The sequence below is a fragment of the Trachypithecus francoisi genome, unplaced genomic scaffold, assembly GCF_009764315.1.
Source record: "Trachypithecus francoisi isolate TF-2019V2 unplaced genomic scaffold, Tfra_2.0 Lachesis_group1, whole genome shotgun sequence".
Lineage (NCBI taxonomy): Eukaryota > Metazoa > Chordata > Mammalia > Primates > Cercopithecidae > Trachypithecus > Trachypithecus francoisi.
Genome location: NW_022681454.1, coordinates 42,446,398 through 42,470,256, shown reverse-complemented (window position 1 = coordinate 42,470,256; position 23,859 = coordinate 42,446,398). Strand labels below are relative to the sequence as shown.

Sequence of the window (23,859 nt, the reverse complement as noted above, 5' to 3'; positions counted from 1 at the left end):
AGAAAAACTCTAAAACATCGTCACTCATGCCATAAGAGTGTTTCTGCCTTTGGCATCTGGGTGAGAGGAGGGTACATCAAAGAGATGATTTTCAGATCTGAGTCTTAAACTACTTGCAAGGTAGACAATGGGCAGTCATTGGGAAAAACAGAATGGAGAAAAAGTTACCAGCATGTGTGGGAAGTGAATTGCAGGGAATGAGAGTGAAGGCCCCTGATGAAACATGTATAAACCGTACTTTGGGGCTTAAATTTTGTCCTGGGGAAAAATTGGAAGATTCAAAGCAAAAGAATTGCTTGATAAGATTAGAATTTTAGAAATGCCACACTAGGCATGGAAGATGGATTAAAGGGTTGGGTATTAGAAGCAGGGTACCAATTTTAAAGACCAGGGGAACATTACAATTTATACTAAGTTTTTGTCATAATTTAATTGGACTTCAGCATATTGTTTGTATGGAATCACTTTTTTCAAAATGAGACTTTGTGAAATAAAAACAGAAACCTCAGACTTCTGAACAAAATTTTCTTTGATGTGTTGGGGCGATGTATGCTACCTTTTTCAGGGTTAAGAACTTTATGTTTTGCTGTGGCTGAGATTTCAGAGAGTGACTTTCAGGAGTGGCGAGCAGTCTATCAGCGAGCATCTACATCTGTGCAGAACAGGCTGCTCAAACTCGAAGAGAGCTACGAGTTGATTGAAAAGGTACATGGATGATTCTGTTGATCGTACAGGGGGTTTGGTTTCCAGAGAGTTTCGATCTTTATTCAAGGAACCAATGGAATAAAAGTCAAAATATCTTTTGACATACCATTCACTACTGAATACCGTCTCATCATCTAAGCATTAACAAATCTTAATATGCATTAAAATGTTGCTGAGAAGTCTTTGGGGTTAGATATTATTTTGTATAGATCTTCGCCCTTTTCACAATTTTGGATCAAGGTTTGGCCAGTCTAGCAATCTCCTTGCCAACGTATTTCAGTTTCTGGATCTCTGAGGATATGGAACGTGCCCCCACATACACTCACACATTACGTACATGACATGTGTACTTTGAGTTAATAATATAATATGCAATACAATGTAAAATAGTACTGTAATCACACAGCTTGCATAGCTGATAATAATATATAAGAGAGTAATCCAGTGCTTACACTTGCCCAGTCATTGTGACAAACATACGCCTGTATTATTTCTGTGACAGCCATAAATGTTCTCATTTTACAGATAGGGAAACCAAGGCTATTAAGCCAGAAAGTGATGGATACATTTTGATTGATACTGTATAAATAGCAAGAATCTTGCTTCCTTAATTAGGAAAACATTTTTGTGTAGCACTTGCTGTCTGCCAGGTGCTGTTCATAGCACTTTCATCTGTTAATCTAGTCAGTCCTCACAACATCCCTTTCAGATGCTAATTATTCCTATCTTATAGATGAAGAATCCAAGGTAACAGAGATTAAGTAATTTGGCTGAGAGTACACAGCTCCTAATAGGGGGAGCCAGAATCCTCACTCTTCCTCCAATATTCGTCCTCTGAATCACTCAAGTGTCTTCATTCTAACCTCTAGCTTGCCACTAGATAACTCTTCAATAGCACTCATGTTTGTGTTGCATAGAATCAGACTAGCCTGTCTGCTGCAGTTTACTTGATCTTTTCTCCAGGTAAGTAAAGACTGATAACTTTGTTCTTCTTTCCTCTCTATCAAACTGTGTACTTCCTTGTGCCTCTGTCTTGAGAAGTGGCTAGTGTTACCAGTACCTCCCTGGACTGTTTTCCCCCTCTGCTCCTCACCTCCCCTCCCTTTATGTAATATGGGGATACCATGTTCTAGCTGCAGATGGTTTTCTTTTTTCCACAAGGTCGCCATGTGCAACTGGAGATATTGGTCTCCTGTCTCCTCAACAGATTATCACTTTTTATGGAAGGTGATTGTTTCTCATATAGCCTTTGTATTTTGTAAGGGGAAGATCCCTAAATATAAATATAAGCTCACATATATCATACCTGTATATATAGAGATAGATATGTAGATATATCTAGATATCTCCTCCTTATATTTGAACTTTTTATTCTGCTTATTTATAAGAAGACATGCAATAGCATGTGTGGTGTCTTCCAGGATGATACTGCCACCCTAAATTTTATAGGTATACACACACCAGGGGGCTTGTTATCAACTGACTTATTTCAATGTGTCTCTCGCCTATCTTCCCCACTCCTTCCCTACCCACTCCTTCCCTCCCCCCTCCCTCCACCTTCTCTCTCTCCACTTCCTGACATATTTATATATGATCATGTCTTTGGGGTATTTATGTAATGAAATAAAATAATCTGAAGCCATAATCATAATCTCTTTTAATCTGCCTAGCTAAAGTCATATATCTTAAAGCATTAGTGCTATTGATTTTTAATCTTTGCTTCCCTTACTTTTTTAAGAATTAAAAAAAAAAAATCCAGTTGGAAATGATTTTTTTCCTGTCTCTGAATGTAAGTAAGGCAGCCTTGCCTCCCATCCTCATGAGACAGAATTAATATGTAATAAGTCAGAATAAAAAATATATATTTGAAAATGGATTCTAAACATATTACATTGTTTCCACTTGAAGCACAACTTCAGTTCTAGAGTTGAATGTTTAATGTACCTAATATCCTTACTCTCTGGATGTCCTAGAGTTTTTTATAGATTAAATATTCTAGGTTTAACAGTTACGTTTCTTGTTCTTTAAATAACTGATTAAAAGCCTTGCAACCTCCAGCTTTTAACTGAAATAGATGTTCAACGTTTTCCCAGCAGATGGCGATCATGAGCTACATTAAAATTTAAGTTGACAGGCAATCCATTAAAAGTGGGGGGGGGTGTATACACATATACGCACACATCTATATATGTGTCTATATGCATCTATATAAACTATGTATAGTTTACAGATGACAGAAACCTCCTTTATGGCTGCTTTTTACCTAAAATACATGAAAACGGGAATTTATAACTAATTTGTCTTTACTTCATAGTAAGCCATGCCTCTATTGTTGAAAATCTAAGATCCAGAAAGATTAAGAGATTGGGTCATTTACTCAGCCAACCTGCTCCAAATGAAGACTAATTCTGTGTCCATCTCTACTCCTGAAACCGGAGCTTCATTTGGTGATCCATTTAAATAACTTTCATCAAGCAGTTCATGTTTACATGCTCATGCACAGGCAAATGAGGCCGTGGCCCTCTGGGTACCACAGTCTGAGCAAATTCCCCAAATGAAGAAATCTGGAGGAACCCAGAAAGGTGACCCACAAATTTGATCCAAAGGAAGCTTTTGGAGAGGTGATAACTTTTGAAATGGGCCTCCAAGGATTATTTTACCAATTGAGGAGAGCAGACATCTTTTTAGGGAAAAAGAATAGACAAAATAGACCAGATGTGATGGCTCACACCTGTAATTCCAGTATTCTGGGAGGCCAAGGTGGGAGGATCATTGAGCCCAGGAGTTTAAGACCAGCCTGGGCAAACATAGGAGGAGACGCTCTCTCTACAAATAATTTTTTTTTTTTTTTTTGAGGCGGTACAAATAATTTTTAAAAATTAGCTGGATGTGGTAGCATGCACCTGTGGTCCCAGCTACTCAGGAGGCTGAGGCAGGGAGAATTGCCTGAGCCCGGGAGGCTAAGGCTGCAGTGAGCTGTGAAAGTACCACTGCACTCCAGCCTTGGTGACAGAGTGAGACCTTGTCTCAAGGTTAAAAAAAAGTAATAATAAAATTAAAAAAAAAAAAAAGATAAAATAACACAGGGATCTTTGTGACCAAGCTGTTTTTCTGAAGTGTTTCCATTAACTGCAATCATAGGAGGACTGTAGGATTTTTAATATAGAGAGCCAGAGTTATATCACTTTTTTCTTGGTCTCAGATTCTATTCTTTGTTAAAATCAGCTGGGATGAGTGTTCAGAAGTTGTGATTTACTGCCATTAAAGCCACCTAGTGAGGCAAGTTTCAGCATGTCAGACCACAGATTCTTCCAGCATGTTACCCTGGCTTTAAATTGAGCAAATACAGTCCTAGGGTTCATCCATTGTCTTCTTCCTTATCTACTTTAACTGAGACATGCTGTTTATGTAACCTATTTTTTATGTGATTGGAATCCATGTTTATGTAGACCATAATATTGGTCTTAGCATGTCATTATTGGACTTAGCATGTCAGACAGTGAATTTTTAAACTGTGAGGGTCATTTTCACATTTTTTTTTTTTTTTAGAACAGAATTTTCCAAACAAACTGCCTGAATCATAATATATATAATTGACGAAAGCAGGGCTGCTTTGGCTGGAATGGAAGAGTAGAGAGGAGATCCAAACTGGCTTTCCCCTCGGCCTCTACCTTGCCCTCATGGGTGCTCCAGGCGGGGCTTGTTGTGACTCTGAGGATCCCCTAAGCACAGTTTGAAAACCATATATTACATTTGTATGTGGACTTTTTAGAAAACGAATTCCTGAAAAGATCAGAACATCATTGTGCCCATATGCAAGCTGTTTCTGAACATATTTGAATTGATATGTCATTGCCACATTAATGGTAGTATTACATTCACAACATTCAAAGTATAAAAGATTTGTAAAATTTTTCCTAAAATAATATTTTAGTACAAAATAAGAGGAAATGTTACAATAGGATTAAGGTTGTACTTTTAAACCCTGCTGTCTCCCTCTTGTCCCTCCGACGTTTGTTCAAACCGGTAATTCAGTTTTTAAGATTAAGTTAAATCCTTATTCCTTTGGGTACTGTAACTCGTAGCATAAGCTGAAAAAAATATCCAAAGAGACCAAAAATATACAAGAAGGCATTTGTCCTTTGGTTGTGATGCTTAGTTACTCAGGTATGTTACTACCCAGCACAATGAGTGCTAGAATGTGCTGCCTTCACTCTCAGGGCACACGACGGGAAGGAGGATATGGAAAGTTTGAAAAAGACACCAGGTATTGTTATCCCTATGGACAGTCATCCTGAGATGAGAGGATTTGGGACTTTTAAATCTATCTATAAAATATAATTATCAGCTCTGTTCCAAAACTGTACTGTTTGAGATCCAGTACTTGCATTCATATGGTAAGCTTTTCAGGATATTTCTGAAAATTGTAATGCTGAGAGTTGTTTCACCAATCAGTTGCCGACACAGCTTTTTCCTTTGTTTTTCCTTTTGCTGTTACTAAATAAATCAAGAGGTGACACTGATTACTAGGAAGGCCTAACTTGTTCAGGAATAAGAAAGCTCACATGGTTAAAATGCAAATGGGACTATCATATTGGATACTTCAGTTGTCTGGACCCACTTTGTTAAGGAGAATTGCAGGTTCACAGTGGGTATCGTGGACAGTAACACCTCTTAGTCTCTTTTCGTCACCACTTAGGAGAATTTACAGTAGTCTCATTCTTTCAGACAACAAACTTGACCTCTTTTATCTCACCCTTATTTGGACTCATAATTTTAGATTGGGAAACCACTTATAGTGTCAGCCTATATTTTTTAAATCAGATTTTTTTTTTTGAAATGGAGTCTCGCTCTGTCTCCAGGCTAGTATGTAGTGTCGGCTCACTGCAACCTCTGCCTCCTGAATTCAAGCGATTCTCCTGCCTCAGCCTCCTGAGTAGCTGGGACTACAGGCTCCCGCCACTACGCCTAGCCAAATTTTTGTATTTTTAGTAGAGACGGGGTTTCACCATGTTGGCCAGGATGGTCTTGATCTCCTGACCTCGTGATCCACCCACCTCAGCCTCCCAAAGTGCTGGGATTACAGGGCTAAGCCACCATGCCTGGTCTAAATCAGATTTTTAAAATTAAATTAAAATTTTGTATTTTCTCAAGAAGAATTGTAAATAACAGAATAATTATGAAGTTTTATGTTTCATTGGCAGGGGTTTCTCTGATATTTCTCATGTTTGATCTGTCACTTTAATATATCAGGAGCCAGGGTGATATCACTTCTTTCTGGTCTGAGCTTCTATTCTTTATTAAAATTTATTTACTTTTATTCTAACTTATTTCTAAGACATTATAAATTATGTTTTGTCTCATATTCATACTATGCTACTAGATTCCTTTGAAAATTAGTAGTACAGAAGTCTGATCTTTCTTCCTTATTTTATAATTAAACCATTGTTTGAAATATGAAGGCGTGCCTTCGTGGAATACATGATTTTTTGAAAATGTTTAATATTTATTTGCTTCAACAGAAAAATGCAATTATGTCTTTAGTACTGCATAGATTACTAATAATTTCTGTGTTTCTGAAAGCAAATCATTTATCTTGAGCATTACAGAAAACAGTGTAAGCTATATAATACCTGCCTAGATTCATCACTGATTAAAGCAGATTTCCCTGGTGATAAGATTTTGCTTTTTCTCTTATTATGATGCATGGATTTGGAAACTTTTTAAATGGAAACTTATCCAATGCTTTCATCTTTTCAAGTTTTTCTGAAATAGGTTATGGGTTAGAGGATCATTTCTGAGCTTAAGAGTAAACTCAACACTGTAATTCTGTTGTCAAGCCTTTTTTGATCAGGTAGCAGTGTTGTGTTTTATGTGCATTTTGTAGTTTGTGATTGATGTATGTCATCCACTAGATGGAAGTTTCACGAAAGCAGGGACTGTGTTTATCATATTTATCACTGTGTCTCCAGCGCTTGACTGACTAGCCTATGTTAACCACTCAATAAATATTTGATGACTAAATGAATTATTCATTTAAATAATTAATTCAGAAGTTGGAGCTTAATAAGTGCTTGCTTAATGAAAGCCTACCCCCTATTAACAAATCTAGTTCATGCTTTCCACGCATTGAAGGCACTGGTATCAAATGTGCTATCACTAATGATTAATTTAGGGGTATGTTAGAAAAGAAGCCAAGACTTTTACAGAAGGCATTCTTTAGAAATTTAGACTCGTTCATTTATAAAACCTGTCTTCAAAGTTGCTTAATGTATAAATGTGAGAAAATCATGGGTTGAAAAGATTCAGCAACAAATATCTGAGCACCACTGCGTGGCAGGCTCTGTTCTAGGCTCCAGGGCTCAGCAGGGAGAGGATAGAAGAATTTCTGCCTTTTGTTTCAGTGTTGGGAGATAGGTAGTGAATGTGTAAACTAAAACAACATCGTTCCAGACAGGCTTTAGTGCCCTGGGCACTGAGATAAGGCACTAAGATAGGAACAGTGAGGTAGTGATCCTTTTTTACATTATTTCCTTTACCACTCCTCAAAATGTGGTTGGCATTTGGGGGATGGTTAAAGAGTCCCTTGATGTGGCATAATATAGATCAACCATTACATTGAGTGTGACTAAACAACAATTTAGCACCCTTTGCAACATATGGCAACAAATGGTTTAGAGGATTCCTAGAGAAATATAAAACTTAATGGAAAACAGGACTTTTCTTGAGCATTCATGACTACGAAGTTCACAGTAACTTCTGTATTAGAATGGAATGCTTTTTCAGATAAAACTACCACATCTATTCTTAGTAGCTGCACATATCACTTTCATTTGTGCTAAAAGCGAAATGAAAATTTACATGATGTACAGGTGATTTCATGGTTTAAAATTCCAGTAGTTTCCTGTTCTATTTGCTTAAGAACATTTGTAGTTAGCTCATTTAATAAGACCTGCCACTTTCTGAGCATTTACTAAGCTCCACATCTTCCACTCTTCACCCTGATTATTTAGTGGGAGGGCCTCTAAAATGATACACAACATGATCCATTGGGGTGAGCAAGAAAGTGTTAGAACTTCTGTTTGTTTTGTCTCATCTTTTTTAGTTTTTGCATTTTATAATATGCATAATTTATTAATTTTAATGTTTTACAAAAATATAACTGTCATAAGTATGTATTCAACATTTTTTTCTAATATACTCAAAAATGTTTGTGATAACTGATGTAATTTCATCTGCAGAACATCCTTATTAAAGTATGTTATTAGGCTTATCTTGCTGTTGTGAAAGTTGATTCTTTGGTAAGTTAAGTTACTTACTTGCTGAGGGACCCATATCCAGTGGTTGGCAGAGCAGAGATGCAAATCCCAGTTCTGTCTTAATTCCAGATCCCATGTTAATAATCTGTAAGTTATGTTGCCAACTTGCTTTCGAAGAAAGTAAGAATGTGTACAAAATATTGGAGACTTGAAAAATAAAATGAAATCAGTTGTGCAGTTGCATAATCACTAGATCAGCACTCAGGATGGGAAATGGGAGTCACTGGCCTGTTTGGGACTCGATGACTTAGTGAGGCAGCCTCTATGTACTCTATGTGCTGTATTCCATTTTCCTTGAAAATAAGATGGAAATATGTTTTTTCATGATTTTCCCTCAACTGGCCATTAGAATCTTCTTATTTAAAGTACTTAAGATTTCCTTAGATCTCTAATCACATGCTCCTCCTTTCTGGTATGATAGGTTCCTTCTTATGAATGCTTCGTGGTAGATTTTCCACCCTGGGTATTGCTGTCTTCTCACTCAGATAAGATGGATATGTTGTTTTTGCAAGTTACTCCCAGTCACCTCTCACATCCTGATTCCTGTCAGCTGGGTGTGTGAGTTCTGGCCTTATAACTAAGCCCTTGGCTTTGTGAGTTCAAATGTGATTTCTATGGTTTGAAAAGCACCAAGTTAAAATCTATTTCTTGGCCTTAGAAAAATTAACCAGTTGAATGATTTCTCCAGAAGCAGGCAAATGAGCCATTCCAATGGTTTAATGACTTAATGCTGTCAGTCTTAGTACTGTAGACCAGATTAAAGGGAAAGGAAATAAGGCGTTAGGTCTCTTTAAAACAAGGATAATACCCAGTGGAATGCAGAACACAGGGGAGCCCAGCAGCCTCTGAGAACCAGTGTTGTAGAATGGCTCTGAGAATCCCACAGCACATCCTAATTCCAGAGTTAACGTATTTTAAACCTCAAGAGAATGGTGACTGCAGTGGCCTCTTAATTTATCATGCAGGCTTCTTTTGTCCTAATCCAACCCCAGACAGCTACTAGTGACCTTTCTGAAATGTAAATCTGATCCTGTCTCTCCTTTTCTAAAATTTGCCAGGGGTCCCTTGCCTTTGGGGTTGTCAGCATAATACACAGACCTTTCCATTTCCATTCCCTGCTGGCTTTTCCAGCCTCATCTTCCTCACTGCCACACCTCACTTCGTCTATCATTTCCATACTGACTAAATGGCAACTTCTCAAACATTACATGTCTTTTCATACATCTGTCTTTGTACATGTGATTTCTTCTCGTTTAGAATTGCCTCCCTTATCCTCCCCCACCTCTCCCCATTTCTTGGCTAAACCTTAATTCGTTGTTTAGGATTTGAAGTCAAGTGTCAGCTCATGGATAGATTTTTTTTTTTGAGCCATCCAGACTAAGATAATACCTCATTCCTGTGTTTATCTTTGTACTCACATAAAAGTACATATATAGCGTATAACATACAATATGTATAACATTTTTTAAGATAGGGTGTAACATATAATGTGATTCTTTCAGGGGAGCACTGTTTCTCTCCAATGATAATCCTGTATTATAGTTTATTGTAGTTTGAAACCGCAAGGAAAAGAAAGAGAATTGGTACCTGAGGGTCTAAGGCCAGGCTAAGGGAAAATGGTAGGAGTTGGACATGGGGATGTCTGTAGTGATCAGAGAAGCTGGACCCAGGTGCAAAGATAGGACGCTCACAAGCATTCTACATCAGGAGTTGCAAACTCCAGCCCAAGGGCTAAATCCACCCACTGCCTATTTGTAAATAAAGCTTTATTGGAACACAGCTACATCTATTTGTTTACATGTTGTCTTTAACTGTTTTCATGCTACCACAGCAGAATTAAGTAGTTGCAACAGAGAATATATGGGCCTCAGACTCTTAAAATATTCACCATCTGTCCTTTTGCAGAGAAAGCTTGTCAGCCCTGCTGTAGATCAGCAGTTCTCATAGTTAGGTTCTCAGACCAGCAGCTTTGCAACCACCGCATGTTTCCAGGCTTCACCATAGGCCTATTCAGGTGAGGAATTCTGGACATAGGGCCCAGCAATCTGTGTTAATAAGCTCTTCGGGTGATTCTGAAAATTAAAGTTTGAAAAGCACCATCTAGATTTCTGGCCCAGTGGCTAATTACTTGGGACTTAATGACAACCAGGCAGTCAGGGTTTAGGAGAAACACCAGTAAGGCAAGGAGGTACAATTAGAAAACAAGGCAGCCAGGAAGCCAAGGAGAGTTTCTAACGAAGCTTTCTGAAATAAAAATTTCATGCAGGAAGGAACTCACTATTGTATCCCCAGGACACGTACCTGCCCAGAAGTACCTGCTTAGGGTATATTTGTGAATGAATGCAGGCATGCGTGTGTGCTTGCGAAGGAGCTAATCCCGAAATATGACCCTGAGGCCTGCAGGTAGGAATAGGGAAATAGGTACACCTGCCAGGGGTGCCTCAGGACTCAGGCTGAAACCCACCATAGAAATGAAGTATTATTGAAGACCGAGAACAGACACAAAAGTTTAAAAACCTGATGATTTGAACAAAATTCTAATTTTCATCTAATCTCAGTTTTACATCCCATTTGCTTCCTTGGATATGTATTAGTTCTTAGTGTTTTGTCCTTACGGTGGTAGCTCAGCTGTGCCTCTAGTTGACCTTAGACAATGTACTCCATCTCCACAAAGCTATTAACTGAATTAATAAGTGTAAAGCACTTAGCCGTGCCTGGTACAATTTTTCTATTCATGAAATGCTGGTTTCCTCTTCAACATCTTCCTAGTCATAATCTTGTTTCATATGGAAATAAATCTTACTAGTATTTATGCACATTTACTCCAATGGTACAATTTTGTTTAATAATATTACTTTGTCTTTAAGGAAATTTCTGCCAAATAGCCCATGTTGTAATCTGAAGCCTGGGTTGATAAGAGTTTGATCATTATACTTTTCTCATTTAGGAGCACATCACAAACTTTTAAAAAATATGACATCATCTAAGCACTGACATAATGTTTGCTAATATGGGAATAGGTCACTTTGAGGTTCCATTATTTCGCAAAATATACAGGTATTGGGGAAAAACCATGATTTCTAAAACTATCATAATACATTTTACCAGTCTCTACATGAAGCTTTCTGTCCTCAGTTAGAGTAGAAATGTTACATTTATGTGCCTTTTTAAAAATTCTGCATACATTAGGAACATCTGAAAGAGAAAATAAGATTACTGGAGGCTTTACTAGGTGAATAAACATTATTTTATGATTTTTTCAGTGATAACTAAATCTATATTATATCAAAGAGTCATCAACCTTGAGCCTTTATAACATTTAGCATGGTGACATTTAGAAAGTAAAATTAGTGTTTGGGGTTTCTTTTAATTCCATAAATGCCATGGGAATTTTATCGCATTTCAACACTTGCTGAATATGTAATTCCCCTAGTGCCCATTAGTGGCCATCTGTGTAAGGTAATACATATTTGGGATGAAATTGATTACGGCCTAAACACTCTTGTGTTATGATCAGGAAAAGCACGCAAAGTTCAAATCTTTTTTTCTAATGATCATTATATAGCTAACAGTATTAATTTCCAAAAGCAGAACAGCCTATCACTCAAGATTCTAATCTCACCATAAATGATACCAGGGCAAAAGGAAAGGAGTCTGCAGAGCCTTCTGCTGAAATTAGCCAGTGCTGTTCTCAAGGAGCTCTTAGGATAAAGGGAAAATTAATACGCTTTTGGAGTACAGTGTTTCCTTCATAGGCATCAAAGTAGCACCATTACAATTTTGCTGAATATTCAGAAATGTTTTATTCTTCTTCTTAAGGATTTGTGTTAAAACCACCAAAACACTCCATGTTAACCTACTTGTGTGACTTTTCTCAGCATACCTTGCTGGCCCTACATCTTTGATCCTTTATGTTATTTGTGCCTGCTTTGAAAATGTTTCTCTTTCACCTGTGCAAAACTAGATGCCTTCTTTCTTTCAAATATGATTTCAATGTGATCTCTCCATTGAAGTCATTTTATTTTTATAGGTATGTGAGTGGTAGTGTATATTATATTGGTATACTTTCTGAGCTCATTTTCCCCCTTAGAGACAGAAAATATATAAAATATTTGTTTATATATTTCTAATGAATGTGGTCATATCTTGGCTCCCACATTATCTAGTTACCCCAGTGTTTTGGGAAACATATTGCAAAAAAAAATTTTTGCAGGAAATTTTGAGGGCTTGTATTACTAAACTGTCCCCATGATCACTAAAAAAAAAACCTTATCATGTCTTGGGTAAAATACTTAAAATTTGAACACAACTAAATCCTGATCTTCATTGGGATGTGAGCCAGAATGATTTAACTGCAAATGCCCTAAAAGTAGCTGAAGATTTGAAAGAATCATTGTGTAAACATTTAAATTCAATAATTATGATGCTGGCATCATTGATGCTGAATTTTTCTTCCTTTCCTTTCTTGAACTTCTTGATGATAATTATTCATCAGGTTATGGTAGATTTCAAGTCTGCTTCCCATTAAAGGAAATAAAATAATACTATCTTCTTGAAGGAAATTTGCCTTCCTGTATCATATATTATATACTAAGAAGTCATGCATCAAGTGTGTCTAATAACTATCCATATTATTTGGAATATATTGAAAAGAAAATGATCTAGATTGCAGCAGTATTTTTATAATTTCTGGATTTTGCTCTTGTCATTAGCTCACTTAGCAAACATACGAAATGCTGACATTCAATGCTGTGGAGTCATTAAGATGAGCAAGACATGGTCCCTACTTTTGAGCAAACATGCCTTACTCTTGCATTTACACTTCTCTTAATATAAGATATATAAAGATGAGCAAAGTTCTGTAGGAGAACAGCAGAGGGGAAATTTTGTTTTAAGAAATAAAGGAAAGCTTAAAAGAAACAATAACTTTTGAGTTTGGTTTTGTAGGAGGAACCAAGTTTCACTAGGCAAGGCAATGGGGGACGTGTGTGTATCTACTTAGATATACATACTTATGTATACACAGACAAACACTATGCATATGTATGCCCGTCCTGTATGGCCACTATAGCAGGGACTGTTGCCTGGGCAATTTAGCACTCATTCCCATCCCCCTTCTTCCTCAGCAGCTCTACTATGGAGCCTGGAAAAGCTAAATAGAAATAGTTAGGGTTAGCCTTGTAAAACTATCTGGCCAACTAGTATTTGGAAATATGCTGAGGGCTTTTCAAAAACACTTTGCTTTTCTTATAAGAGATAGATACAGTTGGTATTTTTGTCTTCTATATGGCCTTTATAATTATACCTTGGGACATTGGGAGAGGTCAGGAGAATTAGTTGACGTATGATCGAGCTACAAATTTAATGTCCACAACTGCCCACTTCAGTACTACTTAAGTGAGGAAAGTTAATTTATTTAAGCCATTGTTAGATTTTTCTATTACTTGCAGCCAAAAGCATTCCAAACTAATGCAGGTATAAATTACATGCATGCATACACACACACTTTCTCTCTCACTTGTATATATAGTTAACTTATTTTTCTTGCCTAACCAAAGCTTGAGACTAATTTTAGACTTCAATTTTGGTGAAAAATAAGGAAAAGTAGAAAATGGCTTTCTTTGTTATCACCAATTCTGGCAGTATCCTCAATACTTACTTTCCCTTGCATTCATTCTGCCCTCACCTATATTTTAAATGGAAAAAAATGAAGGCAAGAGAGGAGAAAATGAGAAGAAAGATAATTGCTGACGAGGATCACGCTGGAGATTGAAACAGGGCAAGACTGAGAATCAGTTGGTTGCGGCCTGCCAAGCACTGTTAGGAAGGGTACCCCACTAGCAACAGTGCCTAGGCACGTGATGGAAATAAAATTTTATATCTTAATCCATCACTGCATTCTTATGTATTTAGGACCAAGAACAACATTACCTATGTCCATTTGGCAAACCAGGTTTCCCTAACAGCCAAGACATTGTTCTCTCCCCCTTACCACCTCCGTTTAAGAAGATGAGAGTAGAAACCATTCTTTCTCATGAGAGATTAAAACAGCTTTTGGCTGGCATGGTGGCTCATGCCTTTAATCCCAATACTTTGGGAGGCCAAGGTGGGCAGATCACTTGAGGCCAGCAGTTTGAGACCAGCCTGGCTAACATGATGAAACCCCGTCTCATATAAAAATTAGCCCAGTGTGGTGGCACACACCTATAATCCAAACTACTCTGGAGGCTGAGGCAGAAGAATCACTTGAACCCGGGAAGTGGAGGTTGTGGTGAGCCAAGATGGCACCACTGTACTTTAGCCTGAGCAACAGAGCAAGACTCCATCTCAAAATAAATAATAAAAATAACAGCTTTCCCCAGAGCCCATTGGTTGTGTTTGTTCTTATAGCAGAGACATGATATCGAATGAGCAAGAGATATTTGAGTCCGATCTTCTGCTACACAAATGTGGAACTATGTGAAAAACATCCAACTTGTTCTTCCTTGTAGAGACTAATATCACTTTGTTGTTCTTTTCCTTATGGTTTCTAATTGTTGTGTATACATTTTCTGACACTGCATCAAACTGCAATTTAATAGTATTAACGGTAACCTTACTCTTTTTCAAACAGGTCAACAAGATTGCGTCTTCACTGTGGTGGTCTCCCATAGGGGTGTGTGTGTTAGAATGCCTATCCTTTTTAACTGACTTTTTTTTTTTTTTTCTTGAGACAGAGTCTCGCTCTGTCGCCCAGGCTGGAGTACGGTGGCGCAATCTCGGCTCACCTGCAATCTCTGCCTCCCAGGTTCAAGAGGTTCTCCTGCCTCAGCCTCCCGAGTAGCTGGGACTACAGGCACATGCCACCATGCCCAGCTACTTTCTTGTATTTTTAGTAGAGACAGAGTTTCATCATGTTGGCCAGGCTGGTATCGAACTCCTGACCTCAAGTGATCCACTCGCCTTGGCCTCCCGAAGTGCTGGGATTACAGGCGTGAGCCACTGTGCCCAGGCTAGTTTTAACTGATTTTGGATTTTACTCCGCTTCTATGCAAGTTTATTTTAGAATCTGTTCCTTACCTTAGGGGTTACGTTAGACAGCTTCAGGGAGCCTCAGTCTAATGCCTAAAGACTAGATGAAAGTCAAGGATATTTCCTAGAGAAAACTCAATGGGATAGTTGGAATTTGCACCAAAGTCCGTGAATTATCATTTAGTCTCTGATTTTAAAACATATATGCACTTCAATGTTTTGTTTTTGAAGAATGTGAGTGGATTTTTTTTTTAATTTCTACCACTAATTTTTTTCAGAATCTTCAACTACTTGGAGCAACAGCCATTGAGGATAAATTACAAGATCAAGTGCCTGAAACCATAGAAACGCTAATGAAAGCAGACATCAAAATCTGGATCCTTACAGGGGACAAGCAAGAAACTGCCATTAACATTGGTAATTCACCTAGTTCAAGTTTTACATGTTGGTGCTTTTTAATAAGTTGATATATTTTAGAAGATGGATTTGAGACATTTCAAGATTCAAAAGATTTGATATGTCAAGATTGGAATATTCCAATCTTTTTTCACCTTTGCATCTCTGCCTCCCACACATTCCATCCATAAGTGGCACATGTGGATAACATTTCTGCAGTTGTCTGGAAATTGGGCTTATGGAATATTTATGTATTGACACTTGATATTGTGACCAAAAGTTATTTTAAGATAATAGGAAAGAAGAAGATTGCCAGTATGTATTCGTACTATGTTAATCCCATTTTTTGGAAAGACTTTATAGTAGCTCAGGGTGCCATGAGAAAATACCACACACCAAGTGGTTTAGGCAACAGAAATTTATTTTCACACAGTTCTGGAAGCTTCAGATCTGGAAGTTCAAGATCAAGGTGCCTGCAGGGTTGTTTTCTGGTAAGGCCTCTCTGCCTGACTGTCGTCACGTGGCTCCTCTTCTGTATACTACTCCTTAAGTCTCTTCCTCCTGAGACACCAGTCCTATTGCATTAGAGCACTGTCTTAGTCCATTCTGTCTGCCATAACAAAATACCATGAGCTGGGTGGCTTATGAACAACAAATTTATATCTCATCGTTCTGAAGGCTGAGAAGCCCAAGGTTAAGGCACCAGCATATTTGGTGTCTGATGACTGCTGACCTTCTGGTTCTTAGATAGCACCTTCTTAACTGTGTTCTCACATGGCAGAAGGGGCATGGCAGCCCTCTGAGGCCTCTTTTATAAGGGCACTAATCCTATTCATGAGCTCTCTGCTTTCATGACCTAATCATCTCCCAGAGACCCCACTTTCTCCTGTCACCGTACTAGTGATTGGGTTTCAGCATATGAATTTGGGGGAGCACAAACATTCAGACCATAGCAGGCCTCACCCTTATGGTCTCATTGAACCCTAATTACCTCCTTAAAGACTATGTCCAAATATAGTGTCACTGATGGTTAGGAGTTCAGCATAGGAATTGAGATGAGTGGTGGTGGGGAGAACAATTGAGTCCCTAACAGAGGTCTTACACAGGGAAAGTTATTTGACATTAGAAGCCTGTAGTACCAGCAATATGCCAAAAAAGAAAAAAAAAAGTTTTTTCCCCAAATTTAGTAAAAGTAGGTAGCTTGAGCACTATAAACCCTGACATAGATTTAGCCTCTTGATATTAATCATATATATTACATAAAAAATTCCACCCAAGTTGAAGGAAGTATTTTAGGGGAGTTCACAGCATGAAACCACATTTTTAGAAAGTCATTTTAAAATATTCTGTATTTTTAAAAATTTAGCTAGTATTTATTTTAGAAGTATTAGCAGTCAGCCTAACATATCCTGTAAATATAAAACTCTACTTCAAATTTATAGCAAATTGATGTTATTAATAGAAAATTCATTTGTTTTTTAAAAACTAGAACTTTACAAACCACACAAGTTGTTAATTTTGATTGTAAAAGTTATTGCTGTTATTAGAAAATGGAAAGAAGATGTTTGAGAAGGAAAATAATGATGAAATGCAGAATGTATTAAAATTGGGAGACCTAAAAACACAAATATGGTAAGACAGACTACAGATAGAAAATATATGACAATAGAGGGCGGTAATGTGGAAAATAGGCAGTCAAGGGTACCAGTAGTTCAGGATATGTTCACTATTATGGATGTTCATGTGAAAAAAGAATATGGTAGTGGTTTCTGGCAACATTTAACATTCAGAATCTTGAGCCATGATTGGTTCCTAGAAAAAGGTAGGGAAGATTCACCCATTCAGCATAATTGTGGTATCTACAGTGCCAGGTACCAGTTAAGTGCAAGGAGCAGAGCAGGAAACAAAATAACCCAAAAAAATCTCTGCCCTTGTGGAGTTCAGATACTAGTCAGAGAAACACACAATAAAGTAAATTAGAAAAGTACATAGTATAATAGATATTAATGATCGCTATAAAGAAAACTGAAATGGGAGGGAAACACAGGGCATTGCACAGAGGGATTTGGTTTTAAATAGCGAAGTCAGGAAGAGCTTATTGAGATGGTGACATCTGAGGAACGACCTAAAAGAGGAGAGGGAGCTTGTTGCATGATGATTACAGAAAAGCTGTCTTCTGTTACAGAAACAGCACAAAAGCAAAAGGAAGAATAGTAGTAGAAGAGATCTTCAGCATAGCAGTGTCCAGGGTGGACGGGGCCTCCCAGGCCACCGTCAGGACTCTGCATTTACTCCAAGTAAACAGGGAAATCACTTGATGGTTCTCAGCAGAGGAAAGACATGCTCTGACTTTCCTGTAAAAACAGTCACTCTGGCAGCTAGGCTGAAAATGGACTCAGAGGGAAGCAAGTGTAGAAGCTGGTAGACCAGGAAATAAGCTATTACATTAATCCAGGGGAAATATAATGGAGGCTTGGACCAAGGTGGTAACAAGGGAAAGGGTAAGAAGTGTTTGGGTTCTTGATGTGTTTTAATGGTAAGAAGTGGTTGGGTTCTTAATATGTTTTAAAGGTAGAGACAACAAGATTGATAGATGTAGAGTATGAGAGAAAGAAATAGATCAGGTTGCTTCAAGGTTTTTGGCCTTAGCATCTGAAGGATGGAGTTACCATTAACCCAAATGATGAAAACTGAAGGGAAAGTAGGTTTTCTTGATGGAGGTTGGAGGAGTGTGGTCAGGAGCCTGGTTTTTGAGTAGGCTGACTTTGAGATGATGGAAATGCCTACTTCCTACCTAAGCGTCTGCAGTTAAGTAAGCACTTGCATATGAGAGTCTGGAGTTCAGGAAGGAGGGCTGACTGGAACTTAGGAGTTTCAGAATGGTCGACATTTGGATGATATATGAAATCATGAGATGGAATGAGATCACAAAGGCCATGTGAGTATAGATGGAATTATTTTAAATAGCATGGTATTTTTAAAATGTGACATCAGCAGAGTTGCCTCTTCTTCAGACACAGCTGTAGCAAACAGGTACAGAGTAGGCCAAGTTGGATTTAACAAAGGGGGGATTTTTGCCCTGCAGTAAGTATAACAAAGCAAGAGAAGGCAGGAAAGTAGAGGATGTACTGATTCTCCCAGGAAAGGAGACGGTGATGGGATCAGCGGATCCAAGAGGCAGCCACCTGCACCTTCCCTAGGTGTCTAGAGAAGGGTTCTGTTATTCTATTTTCTAGAAACAATCATTGGCCTATCTTTTGCTCTTCATGTTGGTCATCATGAAGGGTATTACAAATCCATTTGTCAGTTTTCAGGACATCAAGAATACTTACCACCATCTCTTTCCAGATGTCTTTGTAGCCTTAACAGGCCAGATGTATTTGTTGCATATCCCTTCTATAGCAAGCAAGAGCATTTCATTTTTAACTTCCTACAAACCTGGAAAACAACTGGTTGCCCACAGTCCTTGTAAAATCATCTTTAGGTATTTTCATAGTACATATCATTGTTTTAACATCTTTACCTATTATCTGGAGAAATTAGTTATCAATTAATATACTCTATGTTTGGATACAGGACACTCCTGCAAACTGTTGAAGAAGAACATGGGAATGATTGTTATAAATGAAGGCTCTCTTGATGTAAGTAAAATCATGTATTTTTAAAACTCCTTTAAAAATGTATTCGTGTTATTTTATTTTATATTCAGATAGCTGTGGAAATATTTTATCTTCCTGAGGTTCAAAGGTACCTTATCACTGTAGTTCTGTTTTAATGTAATGTACTCTGTTTTGAATCACATTGATGTAAATTGATTCAAGCTTTACATCTGTGACAGCTAAAAGAAATTGCAAAATGATTTGCGTAATATTGTGAGACAGAAAAGTTGTTTTACAAAAGCATTTTGTCAAGAGGTTGCTAAGTGACTGCAACTTGCTCATATCCAAGTATTCTGTATATTAAACATTTTATATCTGCTTTAACTTCCAGTGTTAATATATATTTTACCTCTTTTTAAAAAAATGTGAAAGCTATTGAACAACACAAAACAACCATTCCTAGTAAGACAGACTTTCTTTAATGTCCTAACTTCTGGAATGAAATATAAATTCCTAGGATGTCTTTTTTCATGGCTGTGATCACTTGATGTCATATTGGGGAAATGAGGAAAGATTTGTTAGGAATACAGTGTAAAATAGTTAGCAAAATAATATGTAGGTCAAATGACCTGTTAATAGTTTAAAGTAAAGGATACTATTTGTAATTTTAGGTGGAAGACACAGCAGTAGAGGTGATTATACAATTTCTTAAAATAGTCATTATGATGCAAAGAACAGAGAAAACCTTGGTAATTAGGGATGTTGGTGAAGCTGAGAGGCCACATGCATGGAAGGGATGGTGAAGCAGTGACTGAAGAAGGGATGGTGTTGATGCCTTTGTCAGTAACATGGGTTACAGGTGGTGCACAGTTTTTCTTATACCTGAAAGAAATTAGAGACAGGACCTGTGATGTGGAAGCAAAAGCAGGGCCAGCCACGCTTCCTTTGATATGGTATCCTTTCTGTCTGGCTTTGGGCATTTACCTTCCGTAGCATATGGTAGCCTTGCTTCTTTTGTCTTATTCTTGCCATCATCTTTCTCCAATTCTTGGATAAGCATGTTCTTTAAGTGTTTTAAGTATCAAGCAGTGTGAATAGTAATCTTAAGAAAAATTAGAGAAGTGAAATACCAAAAATATTCGTTGTATTGTACCAGTGTATTGTTAAGACAGTGGCATTTATTTTCATTTTGAGGTTTCTAAGATGGTAACTCAAAATTAATAAACACTTCAAAGATCCTTGGACTACCTGTTTCTACCAGAGCAAACATTGATAGGAGTCTCAAGTTGAATACTAAATTTCAATAAAAGCAAGAACTATGTCTGTCTTTTCTGGTTTATCATTCTTTTTCAGTGCCCTGCAAATGGCCTAGCACATAGTAAGTACACTATAAATAGTTGAGAAATGAGTCACTGAGTAATTTTTAATCAAGGGCTTCTTTAAAAAAAAAAAAGTATATCAGTTTTAAATTTGGTTATCATTGATCATATCTGATATTTTTTAAGTAAAGTGGCTAAAAATCTCCTTAGCAGTTCAAATAGCAGTTTAAAGATCACAGGCAAACACTGTGGCTGAATGGATTAACACTAATTTGTCCAGCTCCAGACTGCCAGGCATTCTAACACTGCTGTCTGGGGAAGGCTTTTCTCCCAGGGAGTTAAGTGGTGACTTTACAAATCTGACTGTTTAGGGTCAGACCTGCTGCGGTGCACTCATTTGTTTCTCAGCAGGAAAGGAAACATCACTTTGCATAGCTCCTTCCGATCTTGTGTCATAAAACCCATGGCTGAGATTTCAGGCAAATCATTAGATGTGCTAGAGTGCCTGTAGGTAAATCATTATTTTTTCATCAATATGGAAAAGAAAAGCATCCAATCTGTTCAAATTGTACTGATCAGTAATGAATAGAATTATTTTATTAGCACAAAGAATAATTAGCATTTAAGTAATGAACTTAGGAATATAATGTCTTAGGAAATGTGAATGTGTGTTTTGTCAAGTGACAAGTTTAATGAGTGTACTCAAATCATTCTGTGAAATAGCACAGGGTGAAGAGCACAGTCCCAGTGTGACTGTGTCCCAATCTGACTGTGGGACCTTCAGCAAATTAAAATCAGCTTCTCTGAGCCACTTTTGCTGCCTAGAAAGTAAGGAGAATGTAACTTTGGCATAGGATTAGCATAGTTAGCACAGTACATGGCACATGTGAAAAAATGAGATGTTATAAAATTTTGTAGAAAAAATATAACTTCAATAGCTTATAAGTTGTTTTGCATAGTGATCATTTTTGTTACTAAAAAATACTATTTCCCTCTTTTACTTTTTTCCCTAAGGTGGCAAGTTACAACTGTAGGTTCTTTTTCACATAACTGATACATACTGAGCATTTTTCTATTCAGATTTTCTACTAAAATATTATTCCTAAAGCTGATAAAATTCAGAAGCTGAATCTCTTTTTCTTGCGTTGAACTTTTATAATGTATCATATTCGGAGCTCTTAAAATTTCAGATAGAAAACCCTTTCTCCTAGTGATCATGATGATGGAAATCTTTGTCTTGCATAATCTAGATCACCGCCAAAGAAATTCCACTGGGCTTTCTAATTTTTTCTTTTTGAGTTTCACTATGAGCATCCTTCTTAAAAAAAAGAGAGAAAAAAAAAAAGCTCTTCAGCATTTTTAAAAACATTTAAATAAATACATAAGACCAAACTACAGTTGAAAATACAATCATAATGGAAGTCTCGCTCTACAGACCTGATAGGGAAACCTGACAGGTCTTTCTGCCTTGGTTCATTCTTGACTCTTTTCATAGTAAGAGCAGCGGCCCCAGCTAGAATGTTGTCCAAGAGCAAAGCCAGGTGTTGTCACCCAGTTACCCACCAGGTTCTTGTAAAATTGCCAGGATCAGCAAAAGAGTTGGGCAGAAAGCTTGATTTTTTTTTTAGAAAAAAATTTCATGGATAAATGTAATTAAGAATCATCTAAAGTTGATCAAAACCTATTAGGTATTTGTAATAATTTTTTTTAATTGAATAACTTTCTATAGTACTACTTTGAACTCCTTTATTAGTATTTGATTGTGTTCTCATATTGAGATTTTTTTTTTTTTTTTTTTTGAGACCGAGTCTTGCTCTGTCTCCCAGGCTGGAGTGCAGTAGCAACCTCCGCCTTCTGGGTTCAAGGGATTCTCCTAACTCAGCCTCCCGAGTAACTGGGATCACAGACATTCGCCACCACATCCAGCTAATTTTTGTATTTTTAGTAGAGATGGGGTTTCACCATGTTGGCCAGGCTGATCTTGAACTCCTGACCTCAACTGATCCGCCTACATTGGCCTCCCAAAGTGTTGGGATTACAGGCGTGAGCCACAGTGCCCGGCTGAGACATTTCTTTAAGCATCTGCAAAGTCAGAATTTCAAAATACTGACTTGAAAGGGGAATATTTTACTTCTCTACCTCCACAGCAATGCCCACGAAATGTCCCACAGACTTCTAATTAATGATAAACCCTTATACCTAGTGATAGTTTTGCATCTCTTTTATATTTTTTATTTTGTTGTAAAGTAAATTTTTAAAGTCTGTCTGTTAAATACGGAAACATCTAGAATGTGAGCTAAGCACTAGAGAATCTCATACTGTGGTCCATCTTTGGCTCCCAATTTCTAATTAAATTCTTTCAAAACGCACTGAAACAGTTGTGGAAGGATTGGGTTTCTGCGATATTATTTATATCCTCCATGGCACATCAACTCCAAATCTCTGGAAATACTTTCAGGCAACTTAACATATTATGTTTTTGTATAGGTTTGGTCTAAGTTTCCTCTTATGGGAGAAAAATTTTGAAGACATGTTTCATTGAGATAGCTCAGGATTTCACCACAATTTCATCTAAATCCAGAGTGGGTGGGAGGGACCATCACTTTTTAAGCCATTAACTGTGTGATTTAAACAGGTTTCTTAGGAGTGTCAAAATTGACTGTGTTGAGTCTCTCGTGATATACCCTTAACCTTGATCTCTCCTCCTTCTGGCATCTCTTTTATATGAGGAGTTGTGGGATCTGTCCCCAGAGGTGCAGCTACATCTCAAATCCATTTTTTCTATTTTTCATCCCCCTTTCTGTACTGCCAGGCTTTCCTAGAAAACATAAAAGGCATAGAAAGGGAAAATATACACTATACATTTATTCAATCAACAGGCATGATGTTTGGAAACATAAATTTCCTACCCTCAAAAGCTTCCGGTCAGTGTTCCCAAGTTTAACTTCTGAGAAGCCCTGCCACTTCTCCTTCTGATCATCCTGGCAGTTTTTCTAGATTGTCTCTGCTGTTGTTGATGTTCACCTTCAGCCTGATCGGGAGCCACTACCTAATGTATGGGAAGTCATGTTTGGATCCTGCAGGAAAATGCAGCTTTCTGTGTATTTTGTAACAGGTATTGGCTTGAGGACTTTACAGGGACAATCACATTTATACCTGAAACTATTAATTTATATGTTATAGGCAGATACTATTATGCCCATTTTATGGATAAAGAATCTAGAAAGGGTAACTGGACCGAGCACAGGTAGCTCGGTGGCACTCGGGGATATATCTAAGGCATTTGATTCCAAAGTGCAGGAAGCAAATAGTTTTTTCTAGCCTTCATCTACTACATTTGTAAAACAAGAGTAATGAAAATGTCCATCTCATTTAGGGGTGGGATTGTAAGGATTAAGCACAACAATACCCGTTAAGTACTTAGAAACAATTCTGGACATCATCATCATTTTTTTTTAGTATTATTATTTCTAGAGGAGAGTTCTTCACTGCTAGCTGCTGTAACAGATA

The 23,859-nt window shown here is 37.5% G+C and overlaps 1 protein-coding gene across 4 annotated transcripts in view; it reads left to right on the top strand.

The window, feature by feature from the left end:
- ATP8A1 (ATPase phospholipid transporting 8A1) overlaps positions 1–23,859 on the top strand; it is a 269,168-nt gene that overhangs the window by 149,714 nt on the left and 95,595 nt on the right. For all 4 annotated transcript variants that reach the window (XM_033214110.1, XM_033214111.1, XM_033214109.1 and 1 more), the window contains 3 exons: positions 566–705; positions 15,314–15,452; positions 19,008–19,072. In XM_033214110.1, the coding sequence (XP_033070001.1) occupies positions 566–705; positions 15,314–15,452; positions 19,008–19,072 (344 nt within the window). The remainder of the gene's footprint in view (positions 1–565; positions 706–15,313; positions 15,453–19,007; positions 19,073–23,859) is intronic.